This window comes from Otolemur garnettii, unplaced genomic scaffold, assembly GCF_000181295.1.
Source record: "Otolemur garnettii isolate 467f Iridium unplaced genomic scaffold, OtoGar3 scaffold00027, whole genome shotgun sequence".
NCBI lineage: Eukaryota > Metazoa > Chordata > Mammalia > Primates > Galagidae > Otolemur > Otolemur garnettii.
This window is the reverse complement of record NW_003852422.1, coordinates 20,321,131-20,338,366: the sequence shown is the minus strand read 5'-3', so window position 1 is coordinate 20,338,366 and position 17,236 is coordinate 20,321,131. Positions and strand designations below refer to the sequence as shown.

At 36.3% G+C, this 17,236-nt stretch overlaps 1 protein-coding gene across 1 annotated transcript in view; it reads right to left on the bottom strand.

The window, feature by feature from the left end:
• MBD2 (methyl-CpG binding domain protein 2) overlaps positions 1-17,236 on the bottom strand; it is a gene marked incomplete at its 5' end in the record, with an annotated part of 64,348 nt that overhangs the window by 16,431 nt on the left and 30,681 nt on the right. Inside the window, one exon of the mRNA XM_012804316.1 lies at positions 15,553-15,690. Within this exon, the coding sequence (XP_012659770.1) occupies positions 15,553-15,690 (138 nt within the window). The remainder of the gene's footprint in view (positions 1-15,552; positions 15,691-17,236) is intronic.

Genomic DNA, 17,236 nt, shown 5'->3' with positions numbered 1-17,236 from the left:
ATCCCTGACTACTGAGAAAGTCACAGCTCCATTTAGAACGACTGACTTTAGGGGTTCATGTATAGGTACAAGAGCAAAACAAAATAAATAGGTCGATGTTGGACATGTTAATTTCCATAAATTCTCAGCATGTATCAATCAGTAGGCCTGGCTAATTCCAACACAAAAAATCAGAGAAAAAGCACCTCCCCAAACTGCATCACAGGAAACTTAAAACACATTTTAGCTCTTACATATTATCTAGAAATGCATCGTCTCCTTAAAAGTACAATCTCCACTCCAGCAAAACTAAACTAACCATGCAGAAACATGCTACATTTCAATAAAACTGAAGTTCATCTAAAGCTCCTATACATCCAAACTCCGATTTCTTATTGTTTATTTTAAACTGTATAAACTGAGTATCAGTCCCCAAGCCAAGAAGCATGTCAGAAACAACTCTACAGCAAACTAGAGAAGCCAGAGCCCGACCCAGAGATCCCCAGCCCCTGAAAATACCTTCCTCTCCTGCCCAGACTGCCTCCTGTCTCCGAAGTCAGCACCCAGCTGCACCTGTGCTCTAGATCACATTTCCTCCCGCCCCTTCCTGCTCCTGCCCATCAAGCTGCCCAACTCCTCACACTTCCCATTTTCCCTTCTGTCCTGGGGCTGCTCCCCTTGAAGCGACAAATACACGTGAACATAGATAACATAACGTCCATACTCATGCTGCTTCCTCTCCAACCCATCTCCATCTTCCTCCTTCTGCTAGTAGAGAAATCTAATTTCCTCGTTTTTCTATTCAGTCTTCTCCTTCTAATCCAGGTTCTGCCTCTATTATTATACTAACACTGACCTTGCCCAAGGTCACAGTAACCTGATTATCATACTCCTAACTCAAGCCCCTTTGGCTTGACTTCACTGTTGTATTTGCTTGCTATCAGAGGACTTAGAAAGTCTGCCTTTTATGACAGGTCTCTGTAAGTTCTAAGTTCTGTATTCTTTACTGCTATTAGGCAACACATTTAAATATCTAACATTACTTGTCAAAAAACTGAGACTATAAGCATTTGTTTTCTTTTTTCTAGTTGAATACACTTAAAACACATAAGATGTGATATACTTCTTAAAGTATTAATACTTGTTAAAATAAAAGCCAAAGTGGCCATAAATATCTCACACTTTTACAGCTATTAAAAAAACTCTCACCATTTTAAGAGTTTGAATCTGTTAAGAGCATGATGCTAGACACATATTTGGTGCTCAAATGTCTGTGGGATGAACTTACCACTAACTAGGGGAGAAGAGGATGACAGGGCCTTGGTTTGGCTCAGTCACTAAATAGATGTTCAATCTTAGGCAAGTCACATAATCTCTTGGATGTATTTTCCTTAATAAACCAGAAATAGTAATAATGGTCATATCTATCTCAGGTTAACAAGACCCTAATAAAATATAAGAAAGTTCTTTGAAAATACAAATTTTTTATCAAATTGCTCAGAATTTTTTCTAATGTTAGGATTTCATAAATTCAATGAACATCTTATTCACTTTGATAATGCATTTACAAAATCCAATCAAAGAATAAAGACTCTTGTTACATAATTGTAGATTACAGCAAAACCCATTTTATATTCACTGACTCTTGAAAAGCAAACTATGTAAGACAGGGTTGGGACGCTGGAGATGAACGGTGTCTCCTACCCAGAAGAAATTCACACTTTCTAGTTTACACACTGCTCTATTTCAAATCAACACCATATAATATCTGAGTTATTTATCCACCAAAACAATTTAACTTAAATACCTTGGCCTGCAAACATCAAAGGCCAAGCATGAGCTACCCCTCATTCTGTCAGGGCAGCCTAGAAAGAAAGGGCTGGATAAAAACATGAATATTATTACATAAACCAGGGTAAAGCTTGATTCACTGATTCACGCGGCTGTGCAAAATACAAGGTGATCTCCCACTAAGGCAACTGGTAACAATTTGGGCTCAAGCAACAAAGCAAACATTAGGGTTGATAAGATGGAGCTGCAGGAATCATCTGCTGTAGCTGTTTGTCAAAATTTTGCCAAGGACACTCCCTAACAAATACACAGTGGACATATAGTACTTATCAAACCCCTGAAAAGATACAATTATCCTGAGATGACCATGGGACAAAAGTATCATTCATGGTACCTCAAGTTTTCATGCGCTTCTCCCACAGAAAAAGTGATAATAATAATGTTCTTATTGATAGTTCAGTTCAGAGAGGGACTTAGGTCTGTGCTCCTTCACTACTTCTCACATATTTGTCAGCACACTTGGAATTACTTGTTCAGTGTTGAGAGTTTTATGAAGACAGCGTGCATGTCTTATTTATACTGCGTCTGTAACATAAAATCAGCAACATGTGCTGCTGAATAAATGAACTACTGATTTCAAAACCCACTCAGCTGCAGGAGCTTTAGTTGTTGATCAGAAGTGATGCCCTGAGGAAAATCTTTCCTGAAACAATAATTTCAGTAGTATAAATTAATTCCTAATTTTTTATAGTCAGATATTAACAGACACTATTTACTTTCTTAATACCAGCAAATCAAGAAGTAGAAGTAAATATGCACTGTTTAAAATGTAATGTTGAGATTTAAATTAAGTTATTAAATCAAGTTATAAATCCTCAAAATTACCAGAAGCAGGAACTTAAGTGGAAAACCTGGACCACAGAATAAAAATAGAAATACCAGAAAACTACAACAAATATCAGAAACACTATATATTAATAATAAAGTTTGTTAATAATAAAGTTAAGAGCAAAGATGTCTGTAATGGCAATAAATATACTGGTACACTCGCCAATTAAAAAATGACCTTTAGATAAAATTGTTAAAAAACTCAATCATATGTTTTGTACAAAAAAAAATAACTAAAAATAAAGACTCAGAAGGTGAAACTAAAAAGAAAATGCAAAGAAAGAGCAAGCAAATACTGGCATTAAAAAAAACAAACATTATAATATTATTGGGAAATTACTCCCAGGCAAGAAGTGTCAGAAAAAAAACAAAAGCATAACCCATTATAATGCAATACCTCCTATAAAATAAAGGTTTTCATTAATAAATTTGACAGAGTTGGAGTTTGGCTTTCAATGAGGAAAAGCTCATGTATAGACTGAATTCAAAACTTGTCAGGAAAGGGCTCCCTGCAACTTTTTCCATCTCTCATTTAGTTCCTACCAAAACCAGAGGGATGAGAATATCCCAACAAATACTATAAACATTAACAACATTGTTAAAATATATATACATAAACCTTATACCACGAAATGTGAAGATTATGAAAGGTATAAACTTCTAGAGAACACATTATAAAAAACAGAAACAGAAAGTATGATGATTCATACATGTACCTATTTACAAAACTGAATCTGCAAACTAACACTTTCCCATAAAACAAAAAATTAAGCTGAGATGACTTCCCAATTAATTATTCCAAACATTTTTAAAACAATTTTTAACAAGCTCTTCTAGGGAATATAGAAAGAGTGATCACCACTCAGCTCAGTTTACAAGGCTAGCAATACCTTGATACTAAAGCTTAAGAAGAAAATTACTAGAAAGAAAAATGCCAATCAAACTTGATCATGAATACAAATGCCAAATATCTGAAACCAAATCAGTCAATCTAAACAATGATAAAATGTATAATATATCATGACCACAGTGGGCTTGATATACGAATTCAGGGTTGTTTAATATTTTAAAAAAATCAAGCAGTGAAGTTCATCACATAAACCAATTGTTGTAATTCATTATATTAATAGAATAAACAATAAAAATTATTTGACCCTTTAGGTAGAAACAAAGAATTTGATAGAACTCAACACTCTCTCGTGAGAAATACTCTTAGTGAAATAGGAAGAGAAAGTAATTTCCTTAATCCAACAAAACTTATTTACAAAAAACTTGCAGCATCACCTTTAAAAGAGAGACATTTAGAATGTTCCCTGGTGTCATGTATGAAACTGGAACATTTGTAGTCATCGACTCTATTCAAGATTGTATTGGAAGTCCCAGCTAGCAAAGTAAGGTCAAAGTTTTAAGGATCCCCGAGGAAGAGAAGAAACTCTCATTAGCAGGTGACCTGTTTGTTCATGTACAGAGCCTAACAGAATCACAGATGATTTAATAATAAGTTTAGAAAGATCGCTGAATATACAGTCAATATACAAAATCAATTTATGTCTAATATTAGCAACAGATAATTAGAAAATAAAAATGTTAAAAATGGTTCTATTTACAGTACCATCAAAAAACAACAAATATCTCAGGATCAATTAAAGATATGTAAGATCACTAGACTGAAAACTGTAAAACCTTAATGGACAGATGGTGATACAAGATTTGTGGATTATAAGACAACAACAAATATCTCAGGATCAATTAAAGATATGTAAAATCACTAGACTGAAAACTGTAAAACCTTAATGGACAAATGGTTATACAAGATTTGTGGATTATAAGACTTAGTATCATAAAAATGTCAATTTTCCTCAATTGATTGATAGATTTAAATCTTAGCAGGTTGGGGAGAAAAACAGACAAGCTAAAGTATATACGGAGATGCACACAGCCAGAAACAAGAAAATAATCTTAAATCAGAATAACAAAGCTTCAAAACTTATACTACTAGATATCAAGGCTTATTATAAAGCTATAGTAATTACGACAGTGTGGTTTTAGAAAATAAGAAGCAAACAGACCAACAGAATAGAGCAGATAGTGCAGAAAAAGATTCAAATGCACAAACCAATCAAAGGAATAGAAGAACAGGGATCCCAGATGTTGACATATATAAGCATGTCATTTATGATAGAGGTGACAATGTAGAGCAATGGTATAAGAATGGTCTTTTTAATCACTGGTGCTGGGTCAGGCACATACCCATACAGGGAAAAAAAAATAAATGCATCACATCATGCACAAAAGTCATTTCAGGACTATAGATCTAAATGGAAAACAGAGCTTTTAAAAGATAACATAAGCAAATATATTGACAACTCTGGAGTAAGCAAAACTTTCTTAAACATGCCACAGAAAAATAAAGGAAGGTATTGATAAAGTATTCTCATTGAAGTTCTATTGCAGAGAAGTATAGAAAACGTAAGTATACATCCCACTGAAGTTTCACAAAGTGCCCTCGTGGAACTAGCTCCCAGATCAAGAAACAGAGCCCTTCCAGCTTCTACCCACCTCTTAACTTTCTTAAAATTATAAACTTCTATTTCTCAAAAGACAGCATTAAAGGTGAATAATAAAAAGGTAATTCACAAATCTGGAGAAAATATTAGGACTCATATCAAAAATATATAAAGAACTTCTACTGGTTGAGAAAAAGACAAACAAGTAACAGAACAATACACAGAAGACTTCAACAGCCCTTCATAGAAAAGGGCTCTGTACACGCCAACAAACATAAAAGCAGTGCCCAGCAGCAGGAGTGACCAAGGGAAGGTAATTTAAAACCATAACAAAAGACCCCTAAACACATATCAGAACGTTCAGCATTCTGACAATACCGAGTACCAACAGGATTTGAAGCGAAGGCATACTGTTAGTAGAAGTGTAATTTTGTATAACCACTTTGGAAAACTATTTGATAGCATCCAATAAAGCTAGACACATGCATACTCTGGGACTCAGCAATTCTACTTGTAGGTGTAAGTCCACAATTAAAAACATGTGGTAGAATCTTCACTGAAGCAATAATTTAATAGCCAAAAAGAAAGACAGAACTCGGGCAGCTCCTGTGGTTCAGTGGGCAGGGCACCAGCCCCATATACCGAGGGTAGAGGGTTCAAACTCGCCCCAGCCAAACTGTAACAAAAAAAATAGCCGGGCATTGTGGTGGGTGCTTGTAGTCCCAGCTACTCAGGAGGTGGAGGCAAGAGAATTGCCTAAGCCCAGGAGTTGGAGGTTGCTGTGAGCTGTGACGCCATAGCACTCTACCGAGGGTGATAAAGTCTCTTAAAAAAAAAGAAAAAGAAAAAGACAGAACTCAAAGAAACAAAGAAATAGTGCAGAGAGCAATAAAAACCCTGACCACATTCAACAAATAAAAAAAATCTCTACAATTAACATGCTCAGAGTTAAGAGTAGAAGCTGCATCCATGAAACAAAAACAGCAGAACTTTATATACAAAGGCCAAGAAAGAACTGTTGGAAATTAAAATTATGATCACCAAAATAAAAAATCTGAAGAAAGGACCAGAATTTGAAAATCAGAAAGTAAACAACATCAATAATATGGAAAATACAAAAGCAGAGTTAAGAAAATTAGAGGAAAATTCTAAGATGACTAATAACCAAGAAAGAAAGAAGCTGGGTGGAGTTCAGGGGGAAAGGGAAGCATAAAAAGAAAGGACACAAAAGAACTTCCTAAACAAAGGACAGGAGCCGTCCATATCACCTGGGGGGTTTCTACACAGTGAAGGAAAAGGCCTTCCTGGGACATACTGGTGAATTTTAAAAAATTATAAATATACATATATTTTCAGAGAAGTAGGGTGAAGGCCATAAAAAAGATTCAGCCTGGAACTGATTGGACTTCCCATCAGCAACACTGTAGCTAGAGGAGAATGAAGCAATGCATTTAAAACTCTAGAGAAAACAATTTCATTTTAGACAGTAGTAGTGTCCTGGCGTCACAGCTCACCACACCCTCAAACTCTTGGGCTCAAGTGATCCTCTTGCCTCAGCCTCCCAAGTAGCTGGGACTACAGGCCCCTGCCACAATGCCTGGCTAGTTTTTCTACTTTCAGTAGCAACAGGGTCTCATTCTTGCTCAGGCTGGTCTCGAACTCCTAAGCTCAAGCAGTCCACTCAACCCAAGCTCCCACATCCAGACAAACTTGCCTGTGCTCAGGTGAAATAAAAGTTATTTCTAATGTGCAAGTTCTCAAAAACTTTGCCTGTTATACATATTTTATTTGAAAGCTACTAGAGGGTTTTTTTTAATCAAATGAATAAGTATCACCTCAAAAGGAGACAGAAATCCAGAAAACAAATTGCAACTCAGAAGCACAACAAAGGAAAGCCCAGAGCTGGCTCGGTGCCTGTGGCTCAAGCGGCTAAGGCGCCAGCCACATACACCTAAGGTGGCGGGTTCGAATCCCCAGCCCAGGCCCACCAAACAACAATAATGGCTGCAACCAAAAAATGGCCAGGCGTTGTGGCGGGCGCCTGTAGTCCCAGCTGCTTGGGAGGCTGAGGCAGGAGACTCGCTTGAGCCCAGGAGTTGGAGGTTGCTGTGAGCTGTAATGCCATGGCACTCTACCCAGGGGGACAGCTTGAGGCTCCATCTCAAAAAAAAAAAAAAAAAAAAGGAAAGCCCAGAGCTATAGCTGCTTCTCAAGACCAGAGAAGTAATCTGGACTCAGTGGGATCAAAGATGAGTCCTGGAAAAGTACAAGAAGGGATCACATAGATTTCACCTTAAATATATATACATATATATATATATATTATTGATAGGCATGTGGCAGGAATTTTAAAGTATCAGGAAATATTAGCTTTAATTATATAGAAAACCTAGCATATATGTATTTAATATTAAAAACAACCAATTATGAGAGAAAGGAGTAGTGATAAGAGGACCCTATTTGACCTACCCGGGAATACTTTCAATCTTGATAATGCAAGCCCTGGCTATTTCAGCTATTTAACTAAAACTGTGATACAACTATGCTGGGAGCATAAGAGCAGAAAGAGAGAACTATATTCATCTACCAGTGGAGGAAGTCAAGAAAAAATACAAAAAATTAATGAAGACTTAGCCTAATAAATATATTAATTAGAAATATGAAGATAATTATAAAGGAAATGACAAAAATTAAGAATTAATTCTTCTGGTAGGGAGACTAAAAGACTTAAAACTCTAGAGTTGTAAATGACTGTTTTGAAATTTGACTTTTAATACTATTTGACTTCTTTCATTTATATTCCTGTTACTTACAGAAATAGACAAATTTCAAAAAAAATTTCATGAATCCCGTCACATGACAGTTGTCATATTTTAAAATGAACTAGAAAAATACACAACAATTCGAAGTGATTACGAATGAATAAAGCTATGAATTTTTCTTTTCTTTTTTTCTTTTAAAACAGAGTCTAGCTCTGTTGCCCAGGCTAGAGGACCATGGTGTCAGCCTAGCTCACAATGACCTCAAACTCCTGGGTTCAAGTGATCCTCCTGCCTCAGCCTCCTGAGTAGCTGAGACTACAGGCACTAGTCACAACACCTAGCTAATTTTTCTATTTTTAGTAAAGATAACGTCTTACTCTTGCTTAGGCTAGTTGGATTTCTTAATTTTTAAAGACATTCGCATGTAAAGTTTCAGCTGCAATTTTTACTTCCATAAAGACAGAACAGTCCATAACTCCAAACTGGTTTTTCTCCCTTGGGCTCCAACCCATGATCTTTTTTACTACCTGCATATCCAATGGCTATTTTAAGGGCATAAATTTTCTAATGTTCAAGTTCATATTTTCTTATTCTTGAAAATACTGAACTATCCTTTAGTATTTCCATATTACTGTAATTTCCCTAATCACCTAATTCTAAGACTCTTCCTATATATAGCTGATCAGTCAATAAATTCTGTCAATTATTTTATGACCAGAATAAAACAAGCCCTCATCACTTATGCCCTAACTTCCTATGAGAGTTTCTTCAATGATCTGCTAGCCTTAAGTCAGTCCTCATACAACATACAATAGCCAGATCAAAACCTTGGTCTAGAATATTCTCCCCACATTCTGCTCTTGAAGACCACTTATTCTTTCACTCCTGTGGGTTTTTGTCATTGCGCTTGTCACAATGATACACAATCATTGACATCTTGACATGGATCTGTCTGACTCTCTCCCATCACAAGAGCTGGTGAGTTCCATGACAGCAAGGACTTTGCTCTGTTGATTGCAATATCCTTACTGCTTAAAAAAGTGCCTAGTACAGATTGAAGTTTCAATAAATAATCTTTGAATAATGAATAAATTAACTTATTAATTCAATAAATTTACATATTAAGCCCTGGCAGAATGGAGAAACTGGATAAAGCCCAATGAATAACTGTAATACAGTTATAATCAGAAACAGAGAAAGAAGAAAGAAGAAAACCAGACTTGAAGAATCAGAGGTTTTCTGAACAGATGAAGTGACATCTAAGTTCAGACTTGAGAGATGAGAGGAAATAGTCAACTGGAGGTGAGAAAGGGAACCACATGAAATATGATGAGGGTACACAGGGCAAGAGGGTCACATAACAAGCACATTCGAAAAGCCGAAAAGGTTCCACATGTTCAAGTACAACACAGGGGAAGAAAGAGGCCAGAGAGGTGAGTAAAAGCCGTGTCATGAAGGACCTACAGTCAGGTTAAGGCGTTTAGACTTTACCCTGAAAACTAAGAGGAAGCACTAGGTTTTCAGCAGAATAACTCTATGTATCCATAGTGTCCTCACAGCTCTTCATGTCAAAAGAGTGTTAGGCTGTAAAATTGAAGGGAATCGCACAAGAAGCAGAGATAGGAGATGAAATGATAGCTGGTATAGGGATGGGGCAAGGGAACATTCAGAAGTAAGGTCAGCAGCACTTGCGAACTACAAGTTCGGGGTGAAAGATGGGAAGCGTCAAGGATAAGGCTCAGGTTTCTGGTGTAGGCAGCCAAGTGGACAGTGGTCCTTTGGTCCTGAGAAAAAGCACATAGAAGTACAAGGGTACAAGTGAATCTTTCTAAATGCAGAGTATGAATGTCTTAACTCAATGACTAAGAGAACGACATGAAGGTTATGTTAACCAGTTTGATGAGAGTATTTCAAAACGTATATGAAAACAGCACACTGTACCCCATGATTGCGTTAATGTACATAGGTACGCTATAAGAAATAATAAAAAAAAGCACATAGAAGAAAGGGCAAGTCTGAAAGGACAGTGAAGGAGTTCAGTAAGATAAATCAGAGGTACCAGTGAGACCTCCAAATGGACGATGTTAACAGGTCAATAGATACAAACAAGTGAAGCTCAGGATAAAGATATAGATTTGGGCTCATTAACATACAGATGAAACCATGGGCTGAATGAAATCATGCTGGAGGGGTCACATGCAGAGAAGAATGTCTACTCGTCCCTGGGAAGAACAAGTACGGAGGAAAACCAAAAAGGGCAGTGCCAGAAAACACTGTCTCAGAAGGCAGAGGCAGTCATGATGCCTGTTGCCAAAGCAAACCGAGTAATATAAAGACTGAAACGCCCATTCTACTTAATATAGCAGCTGTTTCCTGATTTATGTCTCCCAGTCTCAATTTCCAGTTGTCCCAAATTCAGCCTATTTTAGTCTCCACCCTCCCTCAGCTGCTTGTAATACAGAATCACTTAGCGCCTCCAACACCTTAACAAGGCTTATCAGCAACCTTGATACTTATAAGGGTACATGTGAATCTTTCTAAATGTAGAATATACATGTCTTAACACAATAACTAAGAAAATGCCATGAAGGCTATGTTAACCAGCTGGATGAAAGTATTTCAAATTGTATATAGAAACAGCACACTGTACCCCATGACTGTATTAATGTACACAGCTATGATTTAATAATAAATAAATAAATAAATAATTTTTTAAAAAGAGTTTCAGTGGCGTAGTGAGAACAAAAGCTGTATTTCAGAGAGACAGACTGAGGTAGGTAAGGTGGATAGCAAATACATACATCATCAACAAGTTTCGCTGTCACAGGGAAAAGAGAACAAATGCTAAAAGGGGATATGAAATAAAATGAATAGTTGTTTTAAGATAGGGGAAGATTTTGGGGGGGAAGAAGCCAGTTTAGAAAGAAGTTGAAAATAAGAGGTAATGGGCACACTCCGTTAGGTGAGGTCTCCGAGAAGGTAGGGGGAAATACACCGAGGGACTACAGAGGCTGGAATTAGCTTGAGGCCACCAGGAGGTATCTTTAAGTTCAGTTGACCGGAGCAATACAAAAACTATTCCCTAATTCAAAATGCTCTAAACATTTCTCATTGTAGAATTTAACACAAATCCCTTAGTCTGTTCAACATCACGAATATTCGAATAGATGTGTATTTCAGATGAAATACATTTTTAAACTATTGCATTACCCCTCCCGCCAAAATGCACATAACTTGTTGACAGTCTTTTAATTTGATATAACTCTTTGGAAATCAATTTGCTATTATGTATCAAAAAACATTAATATCCACAATAATTATATTTCTGGGAATCTAGCCCAAGGAAAGAGTAGTAAAAAAAAGAAGTCCAGCAGATGACTCATTCGTTTTCTGAAGATCTCAAGTCTGCAGCAGTAGCACCCTCACCTTCCCTGAATACCAGCAGCGCTTGTCTGTACTATTTATTTGGTGCTCTGTGCATGGCATCTTCCCGATATTACCCAGAATAACGCTTTAAGGTAGTACAGGACACACCATCTATTCTCCCTGCCCAGGAAACCAATTTCTCTGTCCAGAGATAAAGGAATAGAATATCTTCTGTGGGACACTGGGCTTTAGATTTCCTATTTCTCAATCATTACAAAAAAAAAAAAAAAACTATAATGAGACTATCTTAGAAAAAACTGTCAGAGGTTAGGAAGACGTGAATGTTGCTAGAGGGCCTGGAATAAATAGTGATTTTCGGGGTTTTAGTAACTGAAAAGTGCTTATCAGCTTTTCATACACTGTCTTTTAAAGGCACATTTTTGTATTTATCTTTCGTCTGAAAATTTTCTTCTGATATATTTTAAAACATTCATTCTAAAAAAAAAAAAAAGGCTGGCCTCTGAAAAAAAGTAAAAGAAAGTTCCATATCCTTTGAAAAAATAATTAGCAAAATAAAAGAAAAAATAAGATCGAGTGAAAGATTCAAATCTACTTCTTCACTGGTTTTAAATATTTAGTTTTACAAAAAAGTGAATATTCTACAAGAAATATAATTAACATTCAAAGGCTATCAAAAACATCAAAAGCCTATCACAGCCCCCTATAATCTAATAATTAGAAACAAGTTATAGGTCAAAGATGAAGTTTCTTTGGTTTGAGGGTAAGAGGGAAAGAAGCTATCAAGACGCCAGACAATGTCAAGGATGACAGCATCAAAGAAATAAGAAAGAAACAGAGAGGTGAGTTCTTCATATATTGGAAGAGGTAAGCAAGGAAAGATACCCTTACCAGTGAAACCATGATCCAGTTAGACTACAGAGAATCTTGAGGTTTATCTGGCTGAATAAGGACATTTCAATGATCTTACTGTTTGGGATAATAGTCTGCTAGTTGGCAGATTCCCTCCTCCCCACTGTAGATGTCTTTCTTATCTAATGAAAAAGGCAAGCAATCATCAAATATGCTGATGATGTCTATAAAAATGTCTGGCTACTCATCCTATCACAACCACTTTACAAATCCCTTCTCTATCTTATGGTTTAAATGATAGGCAGAAATCATTGCTGAATTCGATTTAATGCCCTTTCTTTTATATGTACTAATTTGCACTTTTAAAATCAAGGCATTTTCAAGGAGTCACTACATTAGAAATTCAAATATTTTCTAGAAATTCAAATTATACTGCCATATTTTGAGCTGGACACAGGATGTTTGCTATAAAAGACAGAATTATTTTTATTAATGTTTGCTTATCATGGAAATAAACCACTTCAAGCTTATTCAAGGTAGAGCCTCGGTTAAGGTTCACAAACCTAATCTTAGTTCTGGGCCTTGAAATTCAACACTCTAAGAGGAATTTTTGAGTGCTACATTGAATATGTTATTTTAAAAAATGTGATATGTTTAAAGATAAAAAACATATCTACAAGAACCTCAAAAACAGAAACTTCATTATCTACTTCATTTATTTACTCCATAATAAAAATAACTTCTCCATATGGAATATCTGGCAATTTAAATTACCAACCTTGTTCAATGAGTAATGGGTGGCAAAATTGGAAGAATCATTTCTGCTTGTGACTATTTTGCCAACTATCTCTTCAATGATAATAGTTGATTAGCAGTTATCTGCCATATATAATCAAGTGTAATTAAAACCAACACCTTCCTTCGTCAACATACCTAAATCTAAAGTGAAATAGTCTCAGGATGACAGATCATGGTTTTCAAAGCAAGAATATAAAAACTGTGTTTTTTTTACTATTTTCCTATATTTTGCTCAATGTACAGGTTTGTTTTTTGCAGTTTTTGGCCAGGGCCAGGTTTGAACCTGCCACCTCTGGTATATGGGGCAAGTGCCCCACTCCACTGAGCCACAGGCATGGCCCTCAATGTACAGTTTTATATTTTGGAATCCTACTGGTGTCATGTACTACCCAAATTCTTAAACTGAAGATAAGGGAGCGGGAAAGAAAACTAATGTCTTAGAAAAATCAAAAGAATCCAGCAAAAACGTCAGGTAACGTAGGGGTAAAGTGAAAAACGGCCCCCGCTTTTGGAGAGGTGGGCTGCTAAATAATTTTAAACACTTCCTGTTTATGTAAGCAAAAAGGAAGAATAAACCCTCAAAACATCTGGGTTAAAATGACAAGTTTTTTAGGAGGGGAGGAAGGGAATGGAACTTAGCTTTTTGGACACATCTTTTCATTTAAAAATAATCTCCTCAACCATAATCAAAGAAGGAAAAACCAAAACTACTCAACATTCCAAAGAATAAGGAGCAACTGGTCTTTAAAATTCGAGGTTAGCAAAAACTCTACAGCCAGGCAAACACCCAGTAAATGACTATTGCGTCTTTTAAAAATCTGTTGCTGAATTTAGGTGCAGAAAATACCACTGTTAAAATGACCAGAATTTGCTAATCAATTAATCATTAAACAAAACATTTGGGTTTATAGACTAATTGAGAATGATTTGGCAAAGAAAAGATGAGGATAAAAATCTATTAAATACTATCTGTTCAAATAAGATAACCCAAATTTCCAATGTGGGACAGTATTGCCAGTTAAAGGTTACATTCCATCTTCTTTATCTTCCAGAATTTTTGAAGGAAACTGTTTTACCCAATTATGTGCTTTCAAAAATTTACATCAATAAATACCTTTGTTGAGGAAATGATTTTTAAAACACTAAAAAGCCAAAGGACAAGATGTTCAAGATTTAGTATCTGAGAAAGAATAGAACCAGGGAGGGGCTTTATCCAGGTGGGCAAAGTTCAGAATGGCGGGATTCCTTCCCTGTGTCATGAATATACTAAAACTTGCGGGGTCTGGTGGCTGTCACTGGGCGTGGTAGTAAAACTGAAGGGAACAGCCTCACACAGAAAGCTGAATGGCCCAAAACCTAAGTGGTGACAGGAACCTAAAGGCACATGCAGGTACGCATCTTTTAGATTGGATGTGATACACTTACATGGCCCCTGTTGAATCTCTTGGGGACCAACAGTAAAGCAAGTTTAGAACTTCAAATCTTGAGACATCTATAGCAAGATGCTGATCCAATGTGGCTCCAAATATCTTCTGTTTTCCTGGCTCACCTGAAGAGGAAAAAACACTACAGAGGATGTGGGAACTGATTTTTTTTTTTAAATGTAGTTTCTTCTAGAGCAACTGTCTGAAAGTTTTGGCCCAATCCTTTATGGAGTCTGGAGATGAGACACTTGGAGGACTAGTGAAAAACAAAATTCAAATGAAAAGGTGGAGTGAGACATCTACAGGGGGAATATGAGAGCCAAAGGTAATTGTGTAGGTCAATCAGCGTTTCTAATCTTTAGGTGGGAGGAGGCAGAGAAAGGAGAGAGAAAAAAATGCACAGACGTTTCTCCCTCCACTCCCTCACCCCGGTTACTTCTAAAAATTCACCAACTACCTAAACTTTTGACCACCACTAGGGAGTGAATGAGCAAGATTACTTGGAAGGATGAAAGCATTTTGCCGGGTCTCCCTCCCCTGGCTATGCGGCATTATTAACCAACAGGGAGGCCTTGCGGATAATACTTTTTTCCTAAGGAAAGATTCTGGTGGAATACAGCTTGAAGCAATAAAGAAAGAGAAAAATAAATTGAATTTATATAAAAATGGAAATCACAGGACAATATACCATATTGACAAAGTTTATCTCATTCGGTTTTTCAAAAGGGGTGGGACAGATTTTTATAAAATAAGAAATCAGAATAAAAAGTGGATTTAGTTTCCAACTAATAGAAAATATTTTTAAACTAAGCAGCACAAACTACATGCTTCATCCTTCTATGAAATGTTATCCTTGGAAAGATAATCTTTAAAAAAACTAAGATTAGCAGAACCAAGTCTGATGTAAGTTACCACACAAAAGACACAAAAAGGTAGTTCACAGTAGGAGATTCACTTTTACTTAACTTCTTAAAAGTTTTTCTTAAAACTATTAACCAAATTTTGTATTATTATAGTTATTCTCCAGCATTCATGTAATAGTCTTGGACATAAGACAATTTTCTTTCCAAATACATTCCATTTTAACCAGAATTTACTTAAACCGTATCTGGTAAAAATACCAGCGTTATCTGAAAAGTAAGATTGGAGAACAAATGAGATCCTTACCTGGCGTGGCTGCTCATTCATTCGTTGTGGGTCCGATTTCACTTTATTATTGGGTTGATTTGTGACTTTGGTTACCGGTTGTTTGAAAATTGATGCTGTTTGTCTAATTGGCAATGTTGTGTTCAAGTCTGGTTTACCCTGCGTATGTAAGTGAAAGGAAATTGTTTTATTTATTAATAAAAAGGTATTCATAAGAATTATATGTAATCGCAATTTGATAATTTTTAAAATTCAGCGTCATTCCTATAAATCAGATTATTCCAAACTTCTATCTTAGCATTTTAAATCCTCTAAAGTACATTTTTAAGCACTTTATTGTGTAAGACACACAGGAAGTTTTCTCAAATAAAGAAGAGCTTATTTTTTTTTTATTAAATCATAGCAATGTACATTAACTTATTTTTAATCTACAACAGTTCCTTGGATAATGTCATTTGGTTCGATGTCCTTATGCTACAATGATGAGAAAAAAATAATCGATTCCCACCTGGGACCACTAGGTGAACATTCTCTTTTTGCACATTCTCTCCACGTCTGCATGGGTTTTCTCTGAGTCCTCCAGTTTTCTCCCACCTCCCAAAAACATGCACAGAAGAGATTCATTGGTGTGTCTCCTTGGTGTGTGCGTGAGTGTGCCCTCCATGACGCAGCAGTCTGTCCAGAGTGGGGCCCCACCTTGCACCCTGAGCTACAGGGAAAGATTCTGGCAACCTTTGGCCCTGAACTGAAAGAAGTGGGTAAATAATGATCTTATTTGTTTTTATAACTCTCTCTCAAATGCATGCGAGCTCACATGTGTTTCAACGTTGGTCATTAGAAGTGTTTGGGTCTGTATTTAGAGGTTTGGTGATGTTTTTGTGATCAGAAATATGCGATAGGAACTGAACTCTTATTTATTAACAATTTGCTATAGTAAAAATTGGTTTCATTAAATGTTATTTTGCTTAATTCGCAGTTTCTGGGAACCTGTGAAGGCTATTAAGTGAGGACTTGCTGTCTATCACATTTGATACTTTTAAAGAAGAGACTTAAAATTGAAGCTTCAGAAAAACTAGGTAATATATTGACCTAGTTTTAATCAACCAGTAAACACAATGTAAGGTGTGTTTAGTGAGGTCAAAATGTCACACAGAATTGCTATTAAGTTCTTGTAATACTCTAACAAAAAGAAAAAAGGAGAAAACACAATTTAATCATTGTGTGCTCTGATTCTGGCAAAACTTACAAAAGGTGGTATATATCTAAAAACAATATACATCTGATATATTTGTTTCTTTTTTTCTGTTGGCGAGACTGCAGTGCAGTGGCGTTATCAGAGCTCACTGCAGCCTGCAACTCTTAGGCTCAGCCTTCCTGCCTCAGCCTCACAAGTAGCTGGGGCTAAGGTCACATGCGGTAGCATCAATATGTTTTTGATACAGAAAAACACTTGCTAGAGTTATAGGATATTTGCTGAACTTTTATCTTTACGATCTCCAGATAGAAATTGTAACATCAACTTTCATGCTTTATAACAGTGGTTTATTAAACCTGAGTATGTATTAGACTCACCCAGAGATGATTTAAAACCCAGATTACTGGGCCTCAACCCCCGCCCCCCAGAGATTTTGGTTCAGTAGATCTGAGATGAGGCCTGGGAATGTGCATTTCTATTAAGGTTTCAGGTGATGCTGGTGCTGATAAT